The sequence below is a fragment of the Thrips palmi genome, unplaced genomic scaffold (genome assembly GCF_012932325.1).
Source record: "Thrips palmi isolate BJ-2018 unplaced genomic scaffold, TpBJ-2018v1 HiC_scaffold_4, whole genome shotgun sequence".
In the NCBI taxonomy this organism is placed as follows: Eukaryota; Metazoa; Arthropoda; class Insecta; order Thysanoptera; family Thripidae; genus Thrips; species Thrips palmi.
The window spans coordinates 2,842,261-2,868,180 of record NW_023144631.1 but is presented as its reverse complement, the minus strand read 5'-3'; the positions used below and the strand labels follow the sequence as shown (position 1 = coordinate 2,868,180).

General features: G+C 64.0%; 1 protein-coding gene across 1 annotated transcript; it reads left to right on the top strand.

The window, feature by feature from the left end:
• The first annotated feature begins 1,680 nt into the window (after positions 1–1,680).
• Positions 1,681–25,695, top strand: LOC117649703 (transcription factor kayak). Its single transcript, XM_034392674.1, has 5 exons — positions 1,681–1,916; positions 22,594–22,936; positions 23,013–23,245; positions 23,386–23,493; positions 23,772–25,695. The coding sequence occupies exons 2-5, from the start codon at positions 22,696–22,698 to the stop codon at positions 24,456–24,458; spliced, it is 1,269 nt and encodes a 422-aa protein (XP_034248565.1). The 5' UTR covers positions 1,681–1,916; positions 22,594–22,695; the 3' UTR covers positions 24,459–25,695.
• Positions 25,696–25,920: the final 225 nt, after the last annotated feature.

Sequence of the window (25,920 nt, the reverse complement as noted above, 5' to 3'; positions counted from 1 at the left end):
AAAATTTTTTGTTGCACGAGCATTTTGCTTGTTAATAATTTTTAAATTGAATCCTAAGAAAATTTTGGATCCAGAATGTCCTTGTTCAGCAATATTGGAAAAGAAGAAGCCCGCGATGGAATGCAGATTAGAATTTTGGGCGCCAGCCCTATCTTAGTGTCGATGGGATATGCACACGTCCCCTCGGTGGTGCGATATTGTCACCTATCATGACATGTCGTTTTCCGCCTAGAGAGCCAGACAGGGTCGTGTGCAGACTGTCTTTGTCCAGGGTTTGTCAGGTTCTTTATCAAACTGCTCGAGTTTTTATCAGGGATGAGGTAACGCGTCCTTGTAGATACGCACCGCAAGCGGCACTGCGCCGCGCGGTGCCACGCGCGCACGGCACGGCCCGGCGGGTCCGGGCGGCACGGCTCGGCACGGTCATCCAAAACCCCCAAACGGCCAAAGGACATCGATCGCACTCGAACCCGTAAATATCAGCACTGTCATGACTTTTAACTGTCCTTAAAAGAGAGTAAAAGTAATTGAAGCAGAGATGCTCACTTAGAAATTTCTTCTAAAATCCGATCAAGTGCGGCGTGTAAATAGCTTAAAATCGGAAACGTCAGTAAAGCAATGAGAAATCGTTAAGTAACTTTTTCTCGCTCACTCACGGTCAAACGCATGAAGGCTAACCTGGCAGCACCACCTCGTCATCCCGGATTTCCCAGATTTTCCGGATTTCCTGGATATCCCTGATATCCCAGATTTCCTGGATTTCCGCGAGCCAGAAACAACGGCGGACGTCAGGACGTCCCGACGTCAAGGCGATAAGTGTTTGCCTGTTTCTAGGGCCGGATTAGAGGCACTTGAAAGTCGCGCCGCCATCCGGCCAACGCCTGATCAGTTGATCAGGACCAGATCCAAGGGTCGAGTGCTGGTTCCCGGGATTCTGATCCTAAGCCACACATGCGCACACATGCACGTGGAGAAGTGCTTTCGTCCTGTCTCTACCACGCGGTCCGTCCGGACAGGTCCGAGCACGGCCCCCACGCACGCACCCCCACCCCTGTGCGGCCTCTCCCCGCTCCTCTCCGGGCCAGGGGCGGAGGGTGGGGCGGGGTGGTCGCGGCGGCCGAGGCGGCAGGGAACAGACAGCAGCCGACGCGGCGAGACGCGAGACGCGTGGCTGCGCAGGACGCGCGCCGCGCCGCCGCGCCTCCCCTGCCTCGTCCCCGGCCGCCCAGCTGACGGCGTGCTCGGCGCGCTGGACGCTCTCGGCGTGCTTGGCGTCTGCTAGAGTCTGCAGGAAGCTGCGACGGTCCGTCCCTCTGTACCAGTGCTGTACCCGGGGCGGGCATGTCGCGGTGGCCGTGCGGCAGTGCGGCGGTGGCCGTGTGGTAACCCACAGCCAATCCGCGGCCGCGACGGCGACCCTGACGTCACGGACAGCCAATGCCGGCACCGCCGGCTCGCGTCACCGGCTAAAAATAAGCGCCGCAAATCGGTCCGCGGCGGGCACTGAGCCGCGCGCCGCGTTCTGGCGCGGCCCGGCGTGGCGTGGCGCGGCGTGGCGGCGTGGTGGGGCGGGTGGTGGGGCGGGTGGTGGGGCCGGTGGTGGGGCGCGGCGAGGCGCGCGGTGGGGCGTGCCGCCTGACGCTGTACGCGGCGGAGCAGGCCAAGCACACAGGCCCCGAGGCCCACCAGTCTACGCGCGACCACCGACAGGACAGGGCGGCCGGCGTGCGTGCGTGTGTGCGCCAGTCAGAGTGCGTGCGTGTCGTGAGTGTGCACGCGAGTGCCGCGAGTGTCGCGAGTGATGTGATGACACGAGTGCGAGTGTGTGTGCGGCCGCTCGGCCCCGGCTGCCCCCTTGGGATACTGAGGATACTGCGTGCTTCGCCCTGACGGAGACCCCGCGACAGACGACAGACGTGAGTATCGTGACAGTGACAGCACGGGCGTGCCGAAGAGAGGCCCGCCGGCCGGTCACCTGTTGCTGCCCTCGAGCCTTGCCTGGCCGTGCCGCGGCCACGGCTGGCGCGGTCGCCGCAACGACGCACGATGGATGTTGTCACGCCGCGGCGACTCGGTGTTGTCGGCCTGCTCCGCGCCGCCCTCTGCCTCAGCACGCCGATCCCGGGGCGTCGTTGCGTCGCCCTGTCTCTGTCGCACTCCCGTGGCGTCCCGTAGGGCCGTAGGGGTGCGAGAGGGACAGGGAGTCATCGCTTGGCGGCCCTGGCGGGCAGGGCGCCCCTTGGCGGGTTGGGCCGGGCTACCCTTCAGGCTGGCCGGCGCGTCGTTCCTGCCCTGGCGGTCCCGGCGGTCTTGGTGTCCATGCGGAGCTACACCTTGGGAGTGAAATACGAGCCGCGCGGCCAAGGAAGAACACGGCGATGCAAGCAATGAATGAATGAATGGACAGACATCGCCGGACTAGCCTGGCGCGCTGGCGCTTCGTCCGGCCGGCGCGTCGGGGGGCGGCGGCGCGGCGGGGCGGCGCGGTGGAGAGAGGTGGACGGTAATTCACATGCGCATGAGAAATGTTGCCAGTCCGGCAGTCCGCGCCAAACGGCGCCAAAGCAGTCAAAGCGGCCGGCCGAAGCGACACAGCCGCAGTGCTGCAGTGCCGCAGCGCCGCAGCCACGGGGTCACGGGCACGTCGCTCTGTCTCTCTCGCACCCCACGGACCGCCCGGACCGCCACGTGAGTGCGAGAGAGACAGAGCGACACCGCTCCAACGAGTCCGTCCGGCGCTTCCTTTGATCGCCTGTCAAATTCGGAGGGACAAGGACACTTATCTCATGAGAGGCAATGAGTGGCGCGCTAACAGGAAAACCTACAAGCGCGTCGAGAGTGCCCTACGGCTTTATGGGAGCAGCCCCGCCCGCCCCGCCGTCTCTCTCGCACCCTCCGGGCCGCCCCGCGAGTGGGAGGGAGACAGAGCCTTTACGAGGCTGTGCAATTCTTCCTTTACGATAGCGGCGAGTCTCGGACCCGCGGACGCGGTCCATAACGCCGGGATGACGGGCGGCGCCAGCAGGCAGCCACAGGCAGCATCGCTGTGTCTCTCCCGCACTCTCGCGGCGTTGCGCAGGGGGCGTGGGGTGCGAGAGAGACGGGGCGACAAATGAGCCGGGACCACACGGACAGGCAAACGGCGGCAACGGAGCAGCCGACCAGCAGGCAGCAGCGGAGCGGTCGGGTTAGGGCGGCGTAAGGTTTCGCTCTCACCTTTAGCCGCTGCCAAAATGGATGTAACACTCCGTTCGACACGTTCGCCTTGGCTCGCCTTCAAAAATCGTAAAACATAAATGTAAATGAACAGGATCCGGCGCTTTCCGCGATGAAGCGTGTTTTGGGCTTTGGCGGGAAATTGACGAAGCTCCCTTCGGTCGGCATCCCTTTCCGGCGGGCCCGCGGTGCTCTCGTTTCCAGGAAGTGGCCTGTTGTCGGTTTGTCTGGTTTGTCGCGGCGCAGCGTCTCTCTCTCTCTCTCTCTCTCTCTCTCTCTCTCTCTCTCTCTCTCTCTCTCTCTCTCTCTCTCTCTCTCTCTCTCTCTCTCTCTCTCTCGCACACCAGCGAGGCCGTGGCTGCCGGCCGGAACACCTTTTTCCTTATCCCAGCGACAATGTTTCCCCACTCGCGCTTCACGACTCATTCCCGAGTAGTGCGAAAATCGCTCCGCTTCAAATATTTGTGCACGAATTCGGCGTACGCACACAACTCTCGCCCTGCAATCTTCCACATATGCCGTCCGTGTGTGCGTGTGAGCGAGTGTGTTTGTACGCGTGTCCGGGCCGTGTCCACACACTTGTGCGAAACCGGTTACCAAAACGCCGAACACTGTAGCTCGACATAAATTTGTCGTTCGGGGCGGCGTTATTACGTCCCATTCGCCGCGGAGTCTTGGAGCCCGGTCGCGCCTCGCGGCTCGCGGCCACCTCGGTGCGTCCGCGGCCACCGCCGCCCAGCCCGCCCGGCTGCCCACAGCGGTGCCCGCGCAGGGCGCGACACTCAGCACGTGTCCGTGTCGCGTCGGCACAGTATGCCACCGTGCGAGAGAGACAAGCGTCAGCGCGCTGCCCCGCGCAGCAGGGCCCGACACTCAGCACGTGTCCGTGTCGCGTCGGCACAGTATGCCACCGTGCGAGAGAGACAAGCGTCAGCGCGCTGCCCCGCGCAGCAGGGCCCGACACTCAGCACGTGTCCGTGTCGCGTCGGCACAGTATGCCACCGTGCGAGAGAGACAAGCGTCAGCGCGCTGCCCCGCGCAGCAGGGCCCGACACTCAGCACGTGTCCGTGTCGCGTCGGCACAGTATGCCACCGTGCGAGAGAGACAAGCGTCAGCGCGCTGCCCCGCGCAGCAGGGCCCGACACTCAGCACGTGTCCGTGTCGCGTCGGCACAGTATGCCACCGTGCGAGAGAGACAAGCGTCAGCGCGCTGCCCCGCGCAGCAGGGCCCGACACTCAGCACGTGTCCGTGTCGCGTCGGCACAGTATGCCACCGTGCGAGAGAGACAAGCGTCAGCGCGCTGCCCCGCGCAGCAGGGCCCGACACTCAGCACGTGTCCGTGTCGCGTCGGCACAGTATGCCACCGTGCGAGAGAGACAAGCGTCAGCGCGCTGCCCCGCGCAGCAGGGCCCGACACTCAGCACGTGTCCGTGTCGCGTCGGCACAGTATGCCACCGTGCGAGAGAGACAAGCGTCAGCGCGCTGCCCCGCGCAGCAGGGCCCGACACTCAGCACGTGTCCGTGTCGCGTCGGCACAGTATGCCACCGTGCGAGAGAGACAAGCGTCAGCGCGCTGCCCCGCGCAGCAGGGCCCGACACTCAGCACGTGTCCGTGTCGCGTCGGCACAGTATGCCACCGTGCGAGAGAGACAAGCGTCAGCGCGCTGCCCCGCGCAGCAGGGCCCGACACTCAGCACGTGTCCGTGTCGCGTCGGCACAGTATGCCACCGTGCGAGAGAGACAAGCGTCAGCGCGCTGCCCCGCGCAGCAGGGCCCGACACTCAGCACGTGTCCGTGTCGCGTCGGCACAGTATGCCACCGTGCGAGAGAGACAAGCGTCAGCGCGCTGCCCCGCGCAGCAGGGCCCGACACTCAGCACGTGTCCGTGTCGCGTCGGCACAGTATGCCACCGTGCGAGAGAGACAAGCGTCAGCGCGCTGCCCCGCGCCGCGCGCGGCCCGACGCCACCGAGGGTGTGAAGCACGTGCGGCGTGCGCGCACTGGAAGGCCTGCCTCCGCTGCCCTCCGCGGCCATGCGGGCCCCGGGCCCCTACCGAGCGGTTCCGGAGGACCTCGTCGCTCTGTCTCTCTCGCACTCATGGCGCGCCCCGTGTGGGTGCGAGAGAGACAGAGCGACGGAAGACGGCTCTCGGAACGAGCCTGCCTGCCGGGCGGCCCGGGCCGTATGGCCGCTCCCGGCCGAGATAGCCATCTCCATGGACGGGGCGTCCGCTCCCAGTTCCCACGCACTCGTCGCCGCGGAGGACGGGGACGCCGGGGCCTTGGAGCAGCCCGAGTGACCCCGCGCCGTCGTTGTCTTGTCGTCGACGCCGTCCTTTGAACGCCCTGACGCACTGCCAGGCCGTTTGCGCTCCTCTTCGGGAAATGTTTCTCCGCCATTGCCTTCAACGCCACCGCCGCCTTGCGACGTAACACACACGTCACGGACACACACACACACGCACACACACACGCGCGTAATATTGCCATTTCCTTCAAGGACATGGACATGCGCGCACACACACAGACACGGTGCTGGGGACCCCTTGCTTGCTTCCACCCGCCAGCCACTACTTTAGTTCCCTTGAGTTTGTCATATTTTAAAGCCTCATCGCGCGCTCGGCCGGCTGGCTGGCTGCTCGGCTGGCTGCTCGGCTGGCTGACTGCTTGACTGGCTGGTGCTCGACCGACCGGCGCTGGCTGGGCGCAAGCAGCTAAATGGCAAATACTAATGTGTTTCCTGGGACACGGGTAACTGCGTGTGCGTCGTATGTGAGCATGTGTGTGTGTGCGTGCATGTGTATGTGTGCGTTCGTCCACGTGTGGGTTCTTGTGGATACTTCAACGAGCACTGCCCTGCACTCGCTGTGAAATGATTTACGCTGCACACACACGTACACACACAGACAAGCGCGCACACACACACACACCTGTCCACCGTTTTAATTTCTGCGTGCCAAGTGCATCGGCGAGTGGCGGCGGGTGGCTTGGTCGATGCGTGGCGCCTTGGCACGCGTGTGCCTCCCCCTCCTCCCCCCTCCTCCCCCCTTCCCCCCCTCCTCACCCGCAGCGCGCTTGACTAGCAATGAAATGAGAAGCAGACAGCCGGACACGTGTTGGTGCAAGTGAGGCGACAGGAAAGGGGGTGGGGGAGGGAGGAGGGCGGTGGCTGAGGTGAGATATCTCGGAGGGATTATAGACCTCTCAGCACCCGCAGCGCGGGTGGGCGGGGCGCTGGCGCTGGGCGCCAAGCTGGGCGCTGGGCGGCGCCGATTTCGTCGAAATTAATTTTTGGTCGTCTAGGCGCGTCGCCTTCTTCGCCTTGTTTATTTCTGGCCGGCCGGTGGAAACTGGGGCGTGATTTACGGGAATCGGTTTAGCCGCCCGGACGGCTTCGGCTTCCGACACTGACCACCGCCACTGCACTGTGGGTCCACGGCGAGGTCCTCGGGAAACCGGGTCGAAGCTCAGCGCCATCGCGCACCGGAGGTAGGCGATGGTCCTCGCCGTCATGAGGGAAGTGGATGTGTCGTCCTGACGTCCCGGTGCGGTGCAAGCCACGCCCTGCTGCCACTGAACACGCCCCGCCCCGCCCCGCCCCGCCACGCTCCGCTACGCCGCTGATGCCGGCTGATGCTGACTTCATTAAGGCCCGCATCGCCGGGCCGCGCGGCTGCACTGGGCGCCACTGGCTGGGTGCGCCGCTGCCGGCCGCTGTGCTCCACGTTGTGTTGTTAATGCAAATAAGGGCAGAGGGCGGAAGGACGGGGCACCCAGTGGCGCGGCAGGCCGATGCCGAGCACTACTCGCCCTGTCTCTCTCGCACTCATGGAACTTCCCGCGCAGGGATGCGAGAGAGACGCAGCCGTTTTGCAGGACGTCAGAGAGTCCCGCCCGTGCGACCGTGCGTCGCGCGTGGGCTGTCCGTCATCCATCAGGGTGTCCGCGGCGTCCTCCAGGACGGCGTCGGGGCGGGGCAGTGCAGGACGTCCGGGACCGGCCGAGCGCCCGCGGACGGCCGGGTAGGCACTCCAGCTCGACGCCCGCGCGCTGCGGCGTGGAGGCTGCCTACCCAGCAGGCGTTCCGTTCCGGCGGCAAGCCAGCCAGCCAGCCAGCACTGCACGGCCGGAAAACAGCTGTAGTGGTGAATGGGTTTCGATTCCGCACACCGCTGGCGCGCTGGCTGTGGTGGCGGGGAAGTGGGGGAAGGCATTCAAACGCACAACCGCAATAAAGGGCTACGGTCGGGCGCCCCCGGCCACGCCGACGCCCTCCACGGGGATCTGGGCGGCGGCGGCGGACGGGGTGGGGCGGGCGGGGCGGGGCGGGGCGGGGCGGGGCGGGGCGGGGTGTTAACTGATTGGACTTAATTGGCGGGCGCGGTTTGTCGCGCCAAGGGACACCAAAAGAGACCACAAACGGAACTGAAAAAAATAAAATTAGGGAAACAGAAAAAATGGCACCACCAGCTGATGATCGTTTCATGACGCGGACGTGTCCAGACGGGTCCGGGCGGGCTGGTCATGGGGTGGCTTCGTCCACTTCGTTGACTTCGTCCCGGCCAACATATTCATGGCACAGATTTGAATTTAAACCACGGCGTCGGTGTCTCGGGACAGATCTAAATTCCGCCTTTGTTTTCCTTGCCCGTCGCGAGGTGGGTGAGGGAGGGGGGAAGAAGGGGGCGTGCTGGCCTATTTGCCTCGAGATTAGGCAGCTGTCCGGGCCCCGTCCGTACGCGACGAGCCAACGGCCAAAACCACTTCTGCGAATTTATCGTTTCCTCCGCGCGCGGTGTGCTGCTGGACGGGGGCGGGGCGGGGCGGGGCGGGGCGGGGCAGCCGCGAGCAACAATGGGCCCGGAGTGAGAAGAGAGCGTCTGCGGCGTCCAGTCGAGGCCAAGACCGGGAGGGACTCCTCCTGGCCGGGGAACGCCTCGGAACGCGACGAGAGTCTCTCGGTGACACGGCCAGGATGTTCCAATCCAATGAAGGCGTCGAAATGGGCCGCGGCTCCGAGTAAGTTTGAACAGCGCGCTCCGCTACGCTCCCGCACTGCGACCCGAACAGCTGAGGCGCGGGTCGCGGCGACGCGGTCGATCGGGCGAAGCGCGAAGCGGATAGTGGCCTACACTTTTAACTCCGTGTTCTCTGCGCGGACGGTGGCGCCCGGCGAACGCGGCGAGCGAGTCAGCCTGCACCGAGTGGCAACGCGGCAAAGGCTAAAGAGGCGCCGCGGCACGTCACTGGGACGCCCCGCGACGCCCCGCGACGCCCCGCGACGCCCCGCGACGCCCCGCGACGCCCCGCGACGCCCCGCGACGCGCACCTTAAAACAGCTGTTCACATGTTCATGTTGCCGGCCGCGCCCACGCCCGCCCGGGCGTTCAGGCCGACGACGAGCATGGCGCGGCGCGGCGTGGCACGGCACGGCACGCACTTCCCTTCCTCCCGCGCCGCCCAGCGCCGCCCGTCCGTCCGTGCCGCGGCTCGGCGCAGCTTGGCCTGCTCAAGGACGCGGCTGCCTCGCCGCCTCGCCATGCCCGAACCGTACCGAGATGAAGCTGACCTGCTGGGCCCCACCGCACCGCGCCCCGTCCCGCCGCGCCCCACCCCGCCCGCAATGAGGAAGACTGCTCGGGTCAGCCTCGGTGCCGGGCCAGCCACGCTGTCCCGGCCCGCCCCGCCCCGCCCCGCCCCGCGCCTCGCCGCGCATGATGAATGGAGTATCTCAAAGAGAACGCCTCGCGCCTCCCCGCCGCCCCGCCCCGCCCCGCCCCACCTCGCCCCGCCACGCCCCCCGCCGACACAGTGAGCGGCGGTCGACACCTTTTCAATCTTCATCTTGTGTCGCCCGACCCGCGCTCGCGCGCTCGCGAGACCGTGGGACTTTTCCAATTAATTTTCGGCAGGAGGGACGGCAGCGTTGGCGGCTGGCGCTAGGAAACCCAGACGACTTGCAACACGGCGGCGCGCTGCAGCAATCGCCTTATCGGCGGCCTCGGCCGGCCAGTCACTCTGTCTCTCTCGCACCCATGTGGGCCGCCCCACGAGTACGGCAGAGACAGAGCGACGAACCGATTCTCCGAAACAGCTCGTCAGTTCCGACCGTGAATTAGCGGTATCAGACGTGGTGGTCCTTATCGGCCAGGACGACGACGGCGACTATCGGGAGGCAGTGGGGCGTCAGTCCAAGACGAGGCGCCCCCCCCCTCCCCGCCCCGCGCCGGTGGCAAACCAGTTTGTAGGCGAGGAGAGCCTTTATGGGCTGTTACCTGCCTGGAAGAGGAGAAGAGGAGACCCCCGCGGTCGCCATGCAGCGCTACAACGCCGCCGCCAGCGTTTTTACGGACAAGCTCTGCGTCTGGCGCGGCCGCGGGTGTGGCGGCGCGGCGAGCTCCAAAGGGCGGGCCGTATTACCGCGTGTGTCGGTGGCGCAGGTGGTTGCGACGCCGACCTCCGGTTGCGCGGTCACGGGTTCGATCCCGTCGATTGGAGAATTTTTCCGCGTCAGCTTCGCGCCGGCGGGCCAACGGATAGCGCACCACGGTGCCCACGGATCGCTATGGGGCACCCGAGGGGGCACCCGAGGGGGCACCCGAGGGGGCACCCGAGGGGGCCACGCCACCCGTAGGGCCGCTCGGCTGGTCGGCCGCCCGGCCCAGAACGCCATGCCGAACCCGACCGCGCCCATGAGTGGCCATAAAGCTCCCCGCGGCCGCGGACACGCAGAGCCACGCAGAGCCACGCAGAGCCACGCAGCGGGCGTCGCTCTGTCTCTCTCGCACGCTTGGGGCCTTCCGTGGGGGTGCGAGAGAGACGTAGCGACAACACGCTTTGCGGAATCGGACTACAGAGCCTTGAGAGCGGCAAGCCTGCGGCGTGCCGGCGTGCCGCGCTACATCGTGTCAGACGAGCGGCGCGTCGGGCTTCGACGGCCCGCTCAAAAGCGCAACATTTCAACTACCGCGGGAGCCGAGCCGACTGCTCCTCCAAGACGGATGGCTGCATGGCCCGCCCGCCGCGCCGCCGTCTTGGTGATTTATATTTTGTCATTGGCGGCCATCGACGCGACGCTCTGCTGCAGGCTTGATTCCCAACTGTCTCCCTCGCGGCCCTCGCCAACGCCCCGCGCGAGAGAGACAGCCTGTTCGCGAACGGCCTGCACGACGTTAACGATAACAGTGTTAACTCTGGTTCGCGGGATGTGATTTACCGCGTCCGCCGATACAAGGGTGTCGCTGTCGCTGTCCGACAGTGTGGTGCCGCACTATCGCGAGGCGAGAGTGTTGGTTCGAGTAGCAAAAGCCCCGCCGACACAACACCGCGTGCTCCCCGACGCCGCGCCGCCGCGCCGTGTCCGAGGCTTGACGCTTGATTGCTCCTCGTTGTTCTGGATTCGCGTGGCGGCGTGGCGTGTCTCAGGGCGCCTCCTGCTCCACTCCGTGCACGCGCGCGGCGTGGCGGCGTGGCGGCGTTCTGGAGCCCACCCTGCGGCGCGGCGCGGCGGTCGTGTCCGGACGCTCCTCGTCAAGGCCGAGCATCGCCAAGAGGCGGCAAAAGGCCGCGCTGCCGCTGCCAGGCCGGCCGGGCCCGTCCGTGCTCCGCCGCTCCGTCCGCGGCTCCACCGCGGCCCGGCCACGCCGGCCACAAAAGACAACGAGTTGCCAGCCGGCCGGTTCCGAACCGCGGTTTCGTCGCTCTGTCACTCTCGCACCCGCGCGGGCTTGGGGTCGCCCCGTGAGTGGAAGGGAGACGAGCGACGAGAGCACCGGGCGGCACACTGGCAGCACTGGCAGCACTGCGGTCGTAAACGCTACACGGCGATTGTGGATCTAGTCCGGCGCGGGGGCGTGCCCCTCCCCCCCCCCTCCCCTCCCCTCCGGCCACGCCAGGTCTTCATTAACCGCACAGACTCGCCTCCCCGCGGAGCGCAGAGTGCTTACGTGGGTCTGTCTCTCTCGCACCCCTTGCAGGACACCCGACGACTGCGAGAGAAAAGCAGCCCAATCCGAATCATTCTGACGTGAGGACCTACTCATAAATAACTGCAAAGCGTCGAAAATTGAAAAACCATTCGTCCCAAGGCTCTGATTATTTATCATTCCGCTTCTTCCCCTTATGCCGCCGTGCCGAGCCGTGCCGTCCTCTCCCGCGGCAGGTGAAGCTGGCCGTGGTGAACTTGACCCGCCCCTCATCGGTCTTGACCTGGGCTGGGTCGGCCCGCCGCGGCCCCACGCCGCCCCTCATTTGCATATTCGCGCGCGACGCCGTCCCCGCGCCCCGCGGCCCCGCGCCCCGCCGTGCACAGCGAAGCCGCGAACACTACTGCCACGGACACTACAGTGGGCCACCGACCCAGCGAGCTCATTCTCGAATAAAACAAACTGATCGTTTGGAACGCCAGTCAGGTAGCGGAGATGACACGGCACACTCGGGGCTGCTGAGCTGAATGGGTGCTGGTTTTTCGGAAATCTCGCGCCGTAGAGACGCGGCCCTGCGACGCGGAGCGCCGAATAGCAATTTCGTGTTTTAATTATCTAGTGTGGCGGTGATTGATTACTGCTTCGGGGGCGTTATTGTCTCTCTCACACACAGGCACACGCACACACACGCGCGCGCGCGCGCGCACGCACGCACACACTAGCATGTGCGGCTTTGTGTGCCGCGACCCCCCTGTTCGCCAGACTGGTGTCTTGAATAATGTTGGCCAAATTCGCGTGACGGTTTGGTGCGTCCCGCCCCGTCCCGCCCCGCCTGAGCTAGCGAGCGTCGTGAACAGTCGTGAAGCGCTGTGAGGCCGGCCGCCCGTCGGCCCCGCCGGCCCCTAGTCCGTCCGTCCGTCCGTCCGCCCGGCCGTCCGCGCCAGTGTGGGTGGCCCGGTGGCCCGGGCGCATGTGGGCCTATTTGGCAGGGGAAGGCTGGCGTATGTATGGCTTCTCCAATACTTGTCCCCTCCGAGCCTCCACGACGCCTCCAAGGGTACGCCCCGCCCCGCGCCGCCTTAAGCAGAGTCGCTAACTCGTTTTGCCGCGCTGCTCACCTTTCTTCGCAAACCTCTTTTCATCTCGGATCCGCTCCGCCCGTGAGTGTCCGTGAACCGACCATTTTCCCTCGCGCTGTACGGTATTTAGAAAACCTCGGTTGAAATGCAACAGTTTAGTGCTACTGCTGATCCCCCCCCCCCCGGTCGTTCGCTTCGCGAAGCCGTTTTTTGCCGGTTTCTTCTGTGGCGCGCGCACGCCAGGAGGAGCGAGACTAGCTCGACTAGCGAGACCGTGGCAGGAGCGGCGAAAACAAAGAAACGCCTGCCGGGACTGCCCGCCAAAGTGGCCGTAAAACACTGGGCAAACACGAAATCGGCAGGACCTGTGAAGCACTGACACTGCCAAGCAGATGACACTGTGGAGCGGGACACGGGGTGTCGCTGTCTCTCTCGCACCTTTACGGCACGCCCCACGAGTGCGAGAGAGACAGAGCGACGAACACTGCCCGTAATCAGCCCGCCGGTCGTGTGTTCGCACGAGTGTATTGCCCGTTGCGTGCGTGTGTGTGTGCGTGTGTGTGTGTGTGTGTGTGTGTGTGTGTGTGTGTGTGTGTGTGTGTGTGGAGGGCGCGTGTGCGTGTGAGTGGGGACGTGTAGGGGGGCGGGACCGAACGGACCGAACCCAAACCGTGGTATCGTTTGAATGGCAAACCGGCGTACCGCGCGAGCCGAGCCGGCAAAGCCGGGCAAAGCGCTCCGGGCTGTGCCTGGCCTGCCCGCTTCGACGTACTTCGACGGAGCCGCACGGACGGCGCTGGCCGCGCCGGCAGTCCGGCACACGACACGGTCAAATAACATTCAACAAGAGCACGCCTCGCCACGCCTTGACCTCCAACGAGACGCCGAGAAAAATTCCAAAAGCAGCCAGATCAGGAGAATCAGGGGAGCGGCGAGAAAAAAAGAAGGATCGGGGAAATTAATAAAAGCCGCGCGTACGTGTAAGTGTGTGTGTGTGTTTGTTTGTGTGAGAGTGTGTGTGTGCGCGAGCGTCTTCCACGTGTAAGGATGTCCATGACGGACGACATATAAGCGCGCGCAGGCCGCAGCGCGCGAGGAAATATGCCTACTTCCAAAAATAAATCTGTTTGGCGTGCTACCGGCGCGGAGACATATAAACAAACGCTTTGTGATTGGTTGCCGAGGCCGATCCGCCCGATGGCCGCGCTGCCGCGCCGATGGCCGATGCAGTGTGGTGGCTGCCGGACCGGACGGCCCGCGCCTTGAAAGACGGAACCTCGGGGCAGAAAGAGGAGAGGCAGAAAGAGGCGTCACTTCACTTTCTTTCTCCCGACCTGACAGTGTGGCGGTGTGACAGTGTGGCAGTTTCCTTCGCCCGTCGCCGCGACATCTTGACGCCGGCCGTGTCGCCGCGTCGTCGACGGGCTGGTGCAGAGTCCCGGTGCGGGGGCGGCACGGCGGCGTGCTCTATCAGACTGGACGGGCGGACGGAGACGGATCACCCGACCGGCTGCGCCCTGGGGGCCCTGGGGGCCCTGCGAACCACGACACAGGGAGAGAGAGAGGAGGGGGGGGGGGATTTTCGAAGCTCGCGCCAGGGCACGCAGGACCCCCCCTGTAGTATTGTGATCGCGGAGACAGGCGCGCAGGTCGCAGGTCGGGGGCGTGCTGCTTCGGGAGGACGACAAGCAGCACGAGGAGGAGGAGGGGGAAGGCGCAGACGCGGGTGGCGGCTGGGTGTTTGTCACGGCACTCGTTGTTTGCCCTTGCCTTCTCTCTGTTTGCACTGAGAAGAGGATGGACAAGGCAGCAAAGCAGGCGAGAGCCTCAGCGCGGCCAGCGCGGCCAGCGCGGCCAGGGTAGGCAACCAGTGTCTGTCCGTCGGTTGGCCTGTACTTCTCTGCAGGTCTGTGTGTCCGTCTGTCTGCGTGTGAGTCTCCAAGTGTGTGTGTGTGTGTGTGCAGTTGCGGTTGCATCTGCCCGCAAAGCCGCACGGGCATACAACAAATCAGCCCACAATTACTGCGACCACCGGCCGCAGAGAGCCGCGGAGAGCCGCGCGGGAGTGACGCACGCTGTAACGCCGTGTCACACGGCGTCACGTTGTGCCGTTGCCTCGCGGGCGGCGTGACCACGCGAGGAAGAGAGAGACGCGGCGACAAGGAGGCGAAGCGACGCGCTTGCAAAGGCGAACAGGCGAACACGGTTCGGGCGCCGCTAATGTGTCATTACGATTCCTTCCTGCAGCATGCTGCAGCGGGCGCGTGGTGTCGTCCGTGTCGCCTCGGCAGGCTGGCCGGCCCGCCGCCCCCGCGCGCCTCCAACGCCGCGCCTCGAGTAATGAGTGGGAGGGGGAGCCAAATTGGCCCGCGAGAGCGCGCGCGTCCCGAGCCCATATCTCCAGCAGCGGGGCGCTGGCTGGCTGGCTGGCTGGCTGCAAGGACCCAACGCGATTCGGATGCGAGTCACGCAGGCGGCCGGCCTGCTCGAAGCACCTGGAGGACCTGGGGACCTGCAGCCTGGCCGCCAACAAGAGGGCGTAACTGGAGGCGGGCGACGCGGAGATGCGGCCCTCTTGCCCTGGACGGCTGCGCGGCCTGCGCGGCCTGGACCATCCCACCTGTCGTGACCTCTCCCTGTCCGTGGCCGGGCCGGGCCAGCGGGACGATTCAGTCCGAACGGCGCTCTGTCTCTCTCGCACCTCGACGGGCCGCGCCGTGAGTGCGAGAGAGACAGCGCGACGGGTCACGCCGTCCGAATGATACGCGCGAAAAAGGCGCCACAGTGTGGTGGCTCGCCTAGCGCGGCTGCGCGGCGTCGCCCCGCTAACGAATATGTTTTCGGAAAGTTCCCGACGCGGCGGGCGAGGCTGGGAGGTGAGGCGGCCCGCCCTGCCTGGCCCTGCCTGGCGAGGCGCGCACGCCGCACGCGACCGCACTGCTAATGAACGACAAAACGGGCGAGGCGCGGCGCAGAGATTTATACGGAACCGTATGAAAAATGGAAAGACGTTTCGGACGCGAGCGGGAAGGACGGCGGCGCGGCTGGTGCACTGTTCGTTCGCCACGCTGCCAGTGTCGCGTCATGTCAAGCCCGACGACACCATTTGCCTCTTCCCGCCTCTTCCTGAATACCTTTCCGCAATTATCGCGAGTGAGTGATTACTCGGTGATGAGGGCCGCGAGGACTGACTGCTTGTTGTGTTTCGGACGCGCGCCTGCCTGCCTGCCCCCACCACGGCAGCCTTGGCACCCTCCCCTCCCTTCCTCTTCCTCCCCCTCCCCTCCCCTCCACTCCCCTCGCGCGGTGCGCCCCTCATTATGGCTTCATTGGCGGCAATTAGTGAATGCGTTATGCTGCCGCAATACACAGTCAAATGGCACGCACGCCGGCCCAACACCCCGCCGGAGTTTGTCCTGCCGCAGTGGAGTTTGAACTGCCGGAGTCTGTCCTGCACGGTAAACGAAAATCTCGGATTCCGAACCGCGTGTCTCGCGATCCGGATTGCCGCGCTCAAAACAGAGAGTCTTCGGTCAGCCCGGCTGCCGCCGCTCGAAACGGATTTTTGTCCAAAGCTGCTAAACCGTTGAAATTAGATGGGTATAGTAAGCGAGCCGACTGTAGATCTCGGTTGGAACTACAATGGACTCGCTAACTAAACCCCTCTAGCTATCACGGTTCAAAAGTTTGAATCAATAAACTACCCGCAGCGGCGCTGGCGTAGAGGTTATGTTTCGGTCGACGGCCGAATTTCACTCACCTACAGACAACAAATGCATAAAAAAGACATGACATGTAGCTCCAGGCGCACCCCGAAGTACACTTTAGAGCACTGCGAGGCAGTGTCGCGTAACACCCGCGATTCACTCGCGAAACACTTTTCGAAACATAAATACGCACGTCCGAGCGCTTCTGCTGGGAGGCACAACCGGCAAGCGTGACTCGGTTTTCGAGCGCGCGGCTCGGAAGGCACCCTTACTACTCCGGCCTAAGGCGGATTTCGCGCGCCAGATTTGAAACGCCTCCCCGAAAACGCAAAAATGGGCACTTTCGGCGACTCGGAATCCGAGATTTTCGTTTACCGTCTGCCGGAGTTTGGCCTCAAGGTGGCTGTCCGTTTTGTGTGGTCCCGGCGGTCCCGGCGCGGCCTTTCGGCTGCTGCCCTCACCGCAAGACCCACGGCGACGTCCGTCCGACATTGGCCGTGTACTTTTATGGCCTTCTGCAGCGCCTTTTCGCCGAGTTCCGGGACTGGGACGCGCCGATCCCTGGCGGGGGACCCTAATCCGGGGATCCTAATCCAGGGATCCGCACCCCGGACTCTGGATCTGCTGACCTCCCCTCGCCGACTCCGTGATTTACCTCCACGTTCGCTGCTAACTACGCGCACGCTCGCCACGCGCAGTTCGCGTTTAATCCGCGCGGATAATCCCGAAATATTGCCACCGCGCTGTAAGGGCAGTGGCGTGGCAGCGGCGTGGCATGTGGCGTGGCGAGGCGGCCAAACGAATTGAAAAGGAGGTTTCAATGAACGCTCGTCGTCGTATTTCTCATCGGGGACATTATATGACGGTGCCCCACCCTGACCCCGGCGGGCCGCGCCTTGCCCTGCCGTGGCGTGGCGGCCGCGAGGGACTTACGGTGGACGTTTACAGCGGGATCATTCCGAACTCGCCGTCTCTCTCGCACCGTGACGGGACGCCCCGCGAGTGCGAGAGAGACAGCCAGAGGCGGAGGCGCGGCTTGTGTCTTAACGCGTGCCGACTATCAATCAAAGAGGGGCTTTACCTTTTTATGCGTCTTTAATTCGAAAAGCAGGTGTGTAATTTGCCATTGATCGCAGCGTCCCGGCCGAGCCCGGCCGCGCCGAGCCGCCAGGCCATCACGCCGGTGTGGAAATTGGCCTTGGCATCGGGCAGAGGACCGCGGCAGGGCACCGCGCAGCGCCACGGCACGGGACGGTATATGGGACGCGCGGGTCAGGCAGGCACACTGCAACACCCCCGGTATCGCCCCAACCGGTCCCAATGTTTGGGCCAGCCGGGCCGGCCAGGCCGAGCCGTGCATCGGATAGGGAATTAGAATTAATGTGAGTGGGGCGGGGCGAGGCCCTTTCGAGCTTTTCGGCCATGTCCTCCAAAGTCAGTGGTCGTCACCCAGGGGTTGGTTCGGTTGGTGGAGGCCTCACTCCACTCGGACGGCAGGTGGGCGCGGAGCGGCGCGGAGCACGCCTTGCCCTTCCTTCACCTTGTGCGGCTTGGCTGGGCTTGGCCGGGCCGGGCCGCGCCGGGCGGTGCGGGGGTCGGGGGCCGCGGTCATATACGGTGACTGCTGGGAGCACGCAAGCCGAGCCACCAACAAAAATTTGTCCTAGGAGAAGGATTTAAAGTCTCGTACCAAGTTTTACTTTGAGACGAAAAGAAGAGCTCAATTTTTGAGGAAGTCAGGAAGGAGCGTCGTCGCGCACTGTTGTGGTGGCCTCATGGTCTGCGCTCGCCGGCCGGCCCCGGGTTCGATCCCCGGCGTTGGTCACGAAAAGAGCCGGGGGCAACTCACGCCAAACCGATGGCTCGAAGGATACAATTTTCCCCTCCGAGTGTTATGAAGTTGTTTGTGCGTCGGTGTGGACTTAACGCGGCGCCGCGCCAATAGATTTTCCACGCCTCGGCCCGCCGCGGTTGCATGGCTCGGCTTGCTTGCCCCGCGTGCCCCCGGCTGCCCTTTTCGGCGCCGAGGGGCCACTACACTGCACTAGGGCCGTGCACCAATCACGTAACGCATCTTGACCCCTAACCCAGCCATGTGCCATGCCGGGCCATGCCGGGCCGTGCGTAGGGACGCCCCCCTCCCCCCTCCCCTCCCCGAATTGGTGGCACGGTTCATGAAAGGCCGCGGCCGGCGCTGCGGGCTGCAGGCAGGTCGCTCTGTCTCTCTCGCACTCATGGGGCGGCCCGCAGGGGTGCGAGGGAGTCGGAGCAACGAAAGCACTGTTCGGAGTCAGCTGGGCTGGTGGGCGAACGCGGCGAACGCACAGCCTCAGATTGGCCCGGCCAGATAGGTCGATTGAATTGATCCATTGACATGCTGAGGGTCTTGGCGGTCCTGAGGCTTCAGGAAGGGCCGCGGCGCCGCACCGACGCTCGCGTGCATCTGTTTGTGGCTCCGCCTGTGTGTGTGTGTGTGTGTGTGTTGTGTTTGACGTGCAGACAGCCAACACGACAGCGTGAATTCCGTGGGATGATCAGGTGTTTTCTGTTGCTTCCCGACGCGGCGGCAGCGCGGCACAGTGATGGGGTCCAGGCGGCCAGGCGGCGAGGCGGCAGGTGGAGGAAGTGGTCCACCCATCAGTGACGCAATGAGACATCCTTTTAACAACGCCTCAGCGATTTGCACACGCCGTGTGAGTGTGTATGTGTGTGCTTGGAGGTTCTCCGCCGAATGTTACGAAGTTTATGGACGGCGCCTAACGACCGACAACGGCCTGTGCGGTCCGGGGCCTGCGCGGCCTCTGCACGGCCTCACCACGGCCTCCGCCAGGGCTGGGGCTGGGCTCCGTACGCCTGATTGATGCCAATAGCCCCGAATCGCAGCGCGCAGCGCCCTACCGACCTGTCGACCTGCAGCGGCGCCGAGGCCGAGGCGGCCTCGGCCAGCAGCACGCGCACGGCCTCGGCCAGGGCACCGCAGCACGACGGCCGAGGGTGGCGGCGGCGGGGCACATACATCGTGCACACACACATACGCGCTCACACACAGCATCTCCACCTTGAGATGTCACCCAGCTCGACTGGCACATCAAGCCGCGGTCTCTGCTGGCACAGATTGGGGAAGGGGGGGGGATCGTTCATTATTTGCAGTGGCCGCGATATGGGCACTCTTATGAGCGGGCAGGCGGAGGGATTCCGAACACGCTTTCGTCGGTCTGTCTCTCTCGCACGGGTCACCCCGAGAGTGCGGGAGAGAGAGGGAGAGAGACCGCGGAGTGAGTCTGCAGCCGTGCAAACAGCGCGGGTCGCTACGGACATGTCGCCTGCCAATAGGTTGTCGCAAGCACAGCGCCGCACTGTGCGCGGAGCGGCCGCCGCCGCGGGCAGGCTCGGCAGGCTGGGGCGCTGGGGCCTCGGGACTCGGGGAGTGGGCCGCGGACGCGGACGCCACGCCGCGGAGGAACTAGAGAGAGATGGCGAGCTGAGCTGAGCGGAGCGGAGCGCTTGTTTGACTCCGCCCGTTCCCACGGTCTGGCTGCGCCAGGCTGCGCGCTGCGCTCTGCGCGGGCATGCGCGGGCCGCCGCGCCGTGCCACGCCGCCTCTACACTTCGCCCCCCCCCTCCCCCTCCTCTTCGCCTTGCTTCGCATCTGCCTCCGCGGCCGCTAGAAATTCGACTTGCCGCCCCTGTCCGCGATGGTGATCCTCGACGCCGTCCTGCCGGTCCTGCCGGTGCGAGGCCGGGGGGAAGTCCCTCGCGACCCCGCCGCCCTCGTCCTCGACCTCCACACTGTGCCCCCTCGCCGTGTGCGGCGGCGTGTCTACGAGACGCTGTCTAGTCTAGCCTAGGCACTGTCTGGTCTAGGGTTGCCGCTAGAGAGATAGCCATCACAGCCAAGGCCGCGTCTCTAGTGGCATCGTAACGCCGAGGTACCTGGCTAGTGGGTACTGGGTACGGTACCCGCTTCGTAGCGCTGAGTAAGCCGAGCCGAGCCGAGCCGAGCGGACCGCGAAAATGTTTGCTTTGACGCCCGCACCCGGCGGGCCGAGGCAGGGGCAGGCAGGGGCAGGCCGGCCAGCCTGGGACGCGGCCCTCGAACTGGACGGAGCTCTAGTGCGGCTTGAGCGCCGCGAACGCGCAAACACACAGAGTGCGGAAAGCGAGGGCGAGGCAACAAAAGCGTCCTCTAAAACGGGAGGGAGCAGCGCAGCGCGTTCCTTGTAAGGCCTTGGGCGGCTGGGCTGTGTTCCGGGCCTCCCACAAGCTCGCCATCGCCATGGTGTTCGAGGCGTGATGCTCTGGTCCTTCCCGAGCCGCATTTAATTTCGCCCGGCAAGTCTTTGTCCTGTCATGTCACTCACTGTTGGCCTAGGCCGCCAGGCCGTGCGGCCCGACCGCGCGCCGCGCCGTGCCGGCAGACGCTCAGACGCGCCGGGACGCCCTCGGATCGTACTGCACGTTCTTCCCGGTTTGTGTGACATTTGCTGCATTTTGCCTCCGCGCGTCTCAGCCGCACAGTCGCAGCCTGTGCCTCGCCCGGGGACCTCCTAGCGCTCCCAGCGCCCAGACGCCTGCCCCGTGTTTAGTTGAACGGAACGGTTGGTACCCAATATCTGCGGGGCGGGGCCGGGCGGGGCGGGGTGGGGCGCGTGGTCGCCGCACCGCAAGGGCGCCAGGGGTTACTGGCGGCACCCAGCTGGCTCGCTTTGTGGAGCTGCCAACACCGCGAGCCGCTCAGCCACACGCCGCCCCGCCCCGCCTCGCCCCACTCCACCCCACCCCACCCCGGCCAGGCGTTTCTGCAGAGCAGCGTCCACCCTGGCGCAGCAGTTTGAGGACAAATAGTGGGCGCGTTGCACTGGTCCCTGGTCCCTGGGTTGCAGCGGGTTGCACCACACCGGCGGGCGGACGGGCGGGGGCTTGGCGCTCGGACAGACAGGCCGGCAGACGGCGCAGCTTTAATCGTAGTTCCGGCTATGGGCAAGATGCAATAAAAAGAAACACGGCTTCGGGCTTCCCGCGTATTTCGCGGGTGTAGCGCCACACGGCCACACTGTCCGTGGGAACGACACCGACGCGGCCGGACGCGGACACCTGCAGCGCGTGGCGCGTCGCGCAGGCGTCTGTCTCGCTCGCACTCGCACCCCGACGACGGGCCGCCCCGCGAGTGCGAGCGAGACAGAGCGACGGAGCCAAGTCGGCTCAGAATCGCGCTGAGCGTTGTGGTGCGCATCTTCTTCCTCCACACTGGTTGATATTGGCTGCAGTAAACAGTCCTTTCCACGGCGTTCGTAGCCGCACCGGCGTCTTCCGGCGTAATCTGTTCTAACCGAACGCAACGCAACGAGGCAACGGTGGAGAGTCAGAGCCAAGCATGCGCCCAATATATCAAAGACAACACGCGGCTCGTTGCGAACACTGTGCAACAGCATACCTACTCGCTGTTGAAAGCCCATCACACACACACACTCACACATACACACTCACCAGGGGGCAGCAATAGTGGCCATTTGCATAAGGCGTCCTTCCTTTTAAATCAGCGCTACTTATAAGAATGCACGATTTATTGCTCGCGCGCTCCCTTCGCAGGTAATAAAACAGAAAGCAATATAGCCGTCACATTATTACGTTCAAAAATTATGAACGGCCTTATAAAATATGTGTAGCGGTGAACTACAAAGTGTAGGCAGTGGGACAGGAAGTTAGAATTCTCATACTTTCTTTCGCCGAAGTTCCGAATTTTTCTCTTCCTGTTCCTCTTCCGGTGCACTGGCTGATAGTGACCTCCACAGATGTCCTCAGAGGAAGACAAAGGGAGGGAGCTTCTGGCTATGGTTTCCCTCTCCCTTTTTCTCATTATTTCCGCTTCGGGCTTCGTGAAAACACCCTGTGCCAAAAGTGGCGGCATGTCGCTGCTTTTCGAACGTGTTGATCTGCGGCGCGGTGTCGCCTGGCTGCTGGTGTGGAGGCGTGGCGTGGCGTGGCGTGTGTTTCCGGCAGCAGGGAGATGCTGGCCGTGGTCCCGGCCACCCCAGCCACCCCGCCGCCCGGCGGTAGGCCCGTACAGCCAGAGCCCGACACTGCTGGGGCCACCGCCGCCGTGCCGTGCCGTGCCGTGCCGCGCGCCGCCGTGGCACCGGGCCAGCAGATGGGTATTAATTGTGCCCGTCCTGCTTGTTGTGCGGCGGCACGGCGTGGCACGCCACGGCACGCCACGGCACGCCACGGCGCGGCCATGAAAAATGAAACGCGCTATCGGTGCGAATACATCAGGGGTGGTCGTCGGGCTGCCGCTTGCTGCCGCTTGCTGCCGCCCTCTCGCTCGCTGCCGATGGCGAATGGCCCACAACACGGTGGCATCGCGAGACGGATCTCGCAAACAACGGCGGCGGCTCGGCGGCTCGGCGGCTCGGCGTCGACACTAGAAGTGCCGCCGCCCAATGGCCCGCGCCCCGCGCCGCGCGGCGACTGGCGACTGGCGACATCGGCCCGGCCTGCAGCGCAGAGCGCCGAGAGGCCTCGAGGGCCATCTGGGCGCGCGGCTCACTGTTTATTGGCGGCGGAATGGCGCCGATCTATATCTGCCCGGCTAGATCCTGGGGTCCACCGAGTCCGGAGGACGGCTTTTTGGCAGAAACCTTGACGCACGTTCCTCATGTTGCAGGTCTCGCCGCTCGCCGCGGTCGTCGCTCGTCGCGACGTTCATGAAGAGGCGCCGCGCCGCGAAGGACTCGAGGGACTCGCGGGACGAGCGCCATTGGGCGCCATGCTGCGCAAGTCCGCCATGTACAACCTCAAGGTGTCCACGGCCCTGGCCAACGGGGGCGGCGCTCCCGGGGCCGGCGTCGGACTGCTGGCCGCCGACCCGCAGGGTGTCACGCCCAGGACGCCGGAGATCCTCAACTCGCTCATGGCCATGACCCACCCCCTGGACCCCGCCGCCAGCTCCGCCGCCCCCAACCCCAGCACCTCGGCGGCGGTCCCGGACCTCTGCTCGCCCTCCGCAGGTACGCATACGGCCACGGCGTGCTCTGGCGGTAAAATGGGAGCGTCAACGTTAACCAGTGGCGCCCCTGTCGACAGGTTCGTCCAGCTCCTCCGGCCTCATGTGCGGATCGCCCACGAGGTCGCCGCCGTCGCTGCAGCACACGCGCTCGCAGCTCATCAAGGAGGGCCTCAAGCTGACGCTGCAGACCAAGCGGCGGCACACGTCCGCCACGTCGGCCACCTCGGCGTCGGGGGCCTCGGTGTCCGGCGGGTCCGGCGATGAGGACGAGGACCTGTCGGGCGGCGGCAAGAGGCGGAAGCGCGACCAGGTGAGTGGTGCGGGGAAACGACCTCAGGACCCGAGACCCGAGGCGTCCATTGCATTGAAATAACGATGTACAGTTGTTTTTGGCGCGCGCTGCCGTCGTTGGTCGTTCGTGTTCGTTGACGGCGTGCTTTGTGTCCGCAGCTGACCCCCGAGGACGAGGAGCGGCGGCGGAGACGGCGAGAGCGGAACAAGGTGGCCGCCACCAAGTGCAGGATCAAGAAGCGAGAGCGGACGGTCAACTTGGTGCAGGTACGCACGCGGCACGCGGCACGCGCTGGGCCTGTTTCCAAAAGCAAGCTCGTAGACCCCTGCGGACTCCGCGATGCAGGCCCGTCGGACAGGGCTGCATCCGGGACTGCCTACCCTCGCCTCCGTAAGGGGCCATGGCGCCTGGAGGGCGGGCACTCCCGGAGGCAGCGCTGTTCCACGGGACTGCATCGCGGAGTCCGCAGGGGCCTCTTCGAGTTTCCAAAAGCGTCATTTCCCGTGTAACACGCCGCGTCCTCACACTGTGCGACGTGTTGCAGGAGTCTGAGATCCTGGAGAGCCAGAACTACGAGCTCAAGACGCAGATCCAGGAGCTGGAGACGCAGCGGCGGCGCCTGGTGGACATGCTGTCCTCCCACTCGCCGAACTGCACGCGGCCCGGACACGTGCATCAGCCGGCGCACCAGCCGGCGCACCAGCCGCCGCCCTACGACTTGTACAGCCCCAGCGCGACGTACTGCCCCTCGCCCAGCGCCGGGCCCAGCCTACCGGCCCCCGACCTGGGCCACCACCACCACCATCACCACCAGCAAGACCATCAGAGCCAGGTCCAGGACCACGGCGCGTACGGGGACGTCCTCATGGGGCAGTACATGCCGCAGCCCGAGGACGACCACCTGCCACCCTACTTCGCCGTCACCAAGCACGAGGTGGTGGACGACCCGCTGCTGGCGGCGCTGGAGGACCCCCTGGACATGTACGGCTACAGCCAGCCGCTGGCGCACTACGACCGGCCCGGCAGCCTGGCGCTCGACACCCCCGTGTCCACCCCCGGCTCCACGGCCGGCAGCCTGGACAGCCCCCACCACGCCTCCCTGCACCAGGCCGTGCCGCTGCCCGGGCCCAGCCACCACTACCCGCACATGTCGAGCACCCCGCTGACGCCGCTGCCGCTCGGCCCGGACGGCGTCAGCGTGTTCGGCATGGACAGTGGCTGCATGGCGTAGTGGCGCCCCGCCGCCCCGCCGGCCGAGGGCTGCGGAGCATCGGACTCTTTAGACACCCCCAGCCCTCGGCCGCCCCCTCCCCGCCACTTCCTGGACGAGTTACCTGATGGACGTGCCGGTCCTGTCGGCGTGTCGTGCCCGACGTGCCCGACGAACGGCAAAGTGATGTGATACTCTGTCAACGCTTTCCCTTCCCTCCGGCAGTGCTGCCCGCAGTGCTGGTTTTCATCGTTTTCTCCTCATTCGCCTCGTCGTGTAGCCTCCCCCATAACGCTATTTCATCGAGACTTCATCGCCATTTCTTCACTTCACTTTTTACGAGTGATCCCAAGTCACAAAATAATGAAACATAGTCATAGCGAAGTTTTGTGGTGCTAAGACGGAACCAATATTATTTTTGTTATTGTGTATAGTTGTTATGCAAAGAACAGAGACCGTTATATTTTTTACGTATCCAATTGTTTGTAAAATGTATTTGTTTTGTACGTAATATATTTTACCTAGGTTTTAGATAAGTTATTGTTACGGGGTTGAAATCCATGATTTCAGCGAAATTGTGATCTACTTATTCTAATCTGTCCTTGACAACATTGCTGATAATGTATTTGTGTTGGTATCCTTGCTGTGCAGATTCGCTGCATGCTCTTGGTGCAACGAGTCACTTTTTTTTTTGCGGACTCCTCAGCTGGACTGAACTGCCCGCGTCTCGCCACCCCTGCCCGTGACAGGCGTGCCAACTTGCCTTTGCCTCTCTCCTGGCTCAGGGCAGGCGAAACAAAACATACACCGTCCTTTGAAAAGTGCCTTAGTTATTATTTAAGACCGACTTGTTTCCTTCTTTCGGAACGCCTCTTACTTTCCACAATCTTGTGCATGACATTATCAATAATATTTTGTTTGATTTTTATTTTTGTTAATTAAGAATACGACGCGCTTTCTACTTATTGTTTAGTTTTTAGGGCAACTGTGACATGTTTAAGAGTATAATGTCTTCCACCGGTCAATGAAACAGGCGCATCGGTTGGACATGAAATTGTTGTCTTATCGAAGTTCAAACTGGTTTGAAAAACGTCCTGTGATTTTCAGTGAAGTGCCTTCCAGAAATTTTAGTTGTTAGAAAGACCGCTTATTTTGTGTCCACCCAGTGCTTCCCTATCCTCCCACACTGTACCTGTCACCATCGGAAATGGGACTCGATCCTGTTATTTGGTTGGAAATAAATCCACATTATTTCTTACATGATTTATTTATTGGAGTATGTTGTGCTGGAGCACTCCCCAATGACTCCTAACGCTATTTCGAGGACCATTTCGGCCCTAGAAGTCCCAAGTAGCAAGGAACTTGGATAGGAAAAAATTAACAGGCTGCCACAATTGCATTGAAAACTGTTGCTTTATTTCTACATTATTTACAAAAGGGGAAGACAAACGAAGCTTCCTTACAGCACATCGCTTGGCGGAGG

What these genes read in the sequence shown, in the direction of transcription:
- LOC117649703 (XM_034392674.1), top strand. Translation starts at nt 22,696, where the DNA reads ATGCTGCGCAAGTCCGCCATGTACAACCTCAAGGTGTCCACGGCCCTG. An exon ending in CCTCTGCTCGCCCTCCGCAG is followed by an intron (nt 22,937 to 23,012) that starts GTACGCATACGG and finishes CCCTGTCGACAG; the next exon opens with GTTCGTCCAGCTCCTCCGGC. An exon ending in GGACGGTCAACTTGGTGCAG is followed by an intron (nt 23,494 to 23,771) that starts GTACGCACGCGG and finishes GACGTGTTGCAG; the next exon opens with GAGTCTGAGATCCTGGAGAG.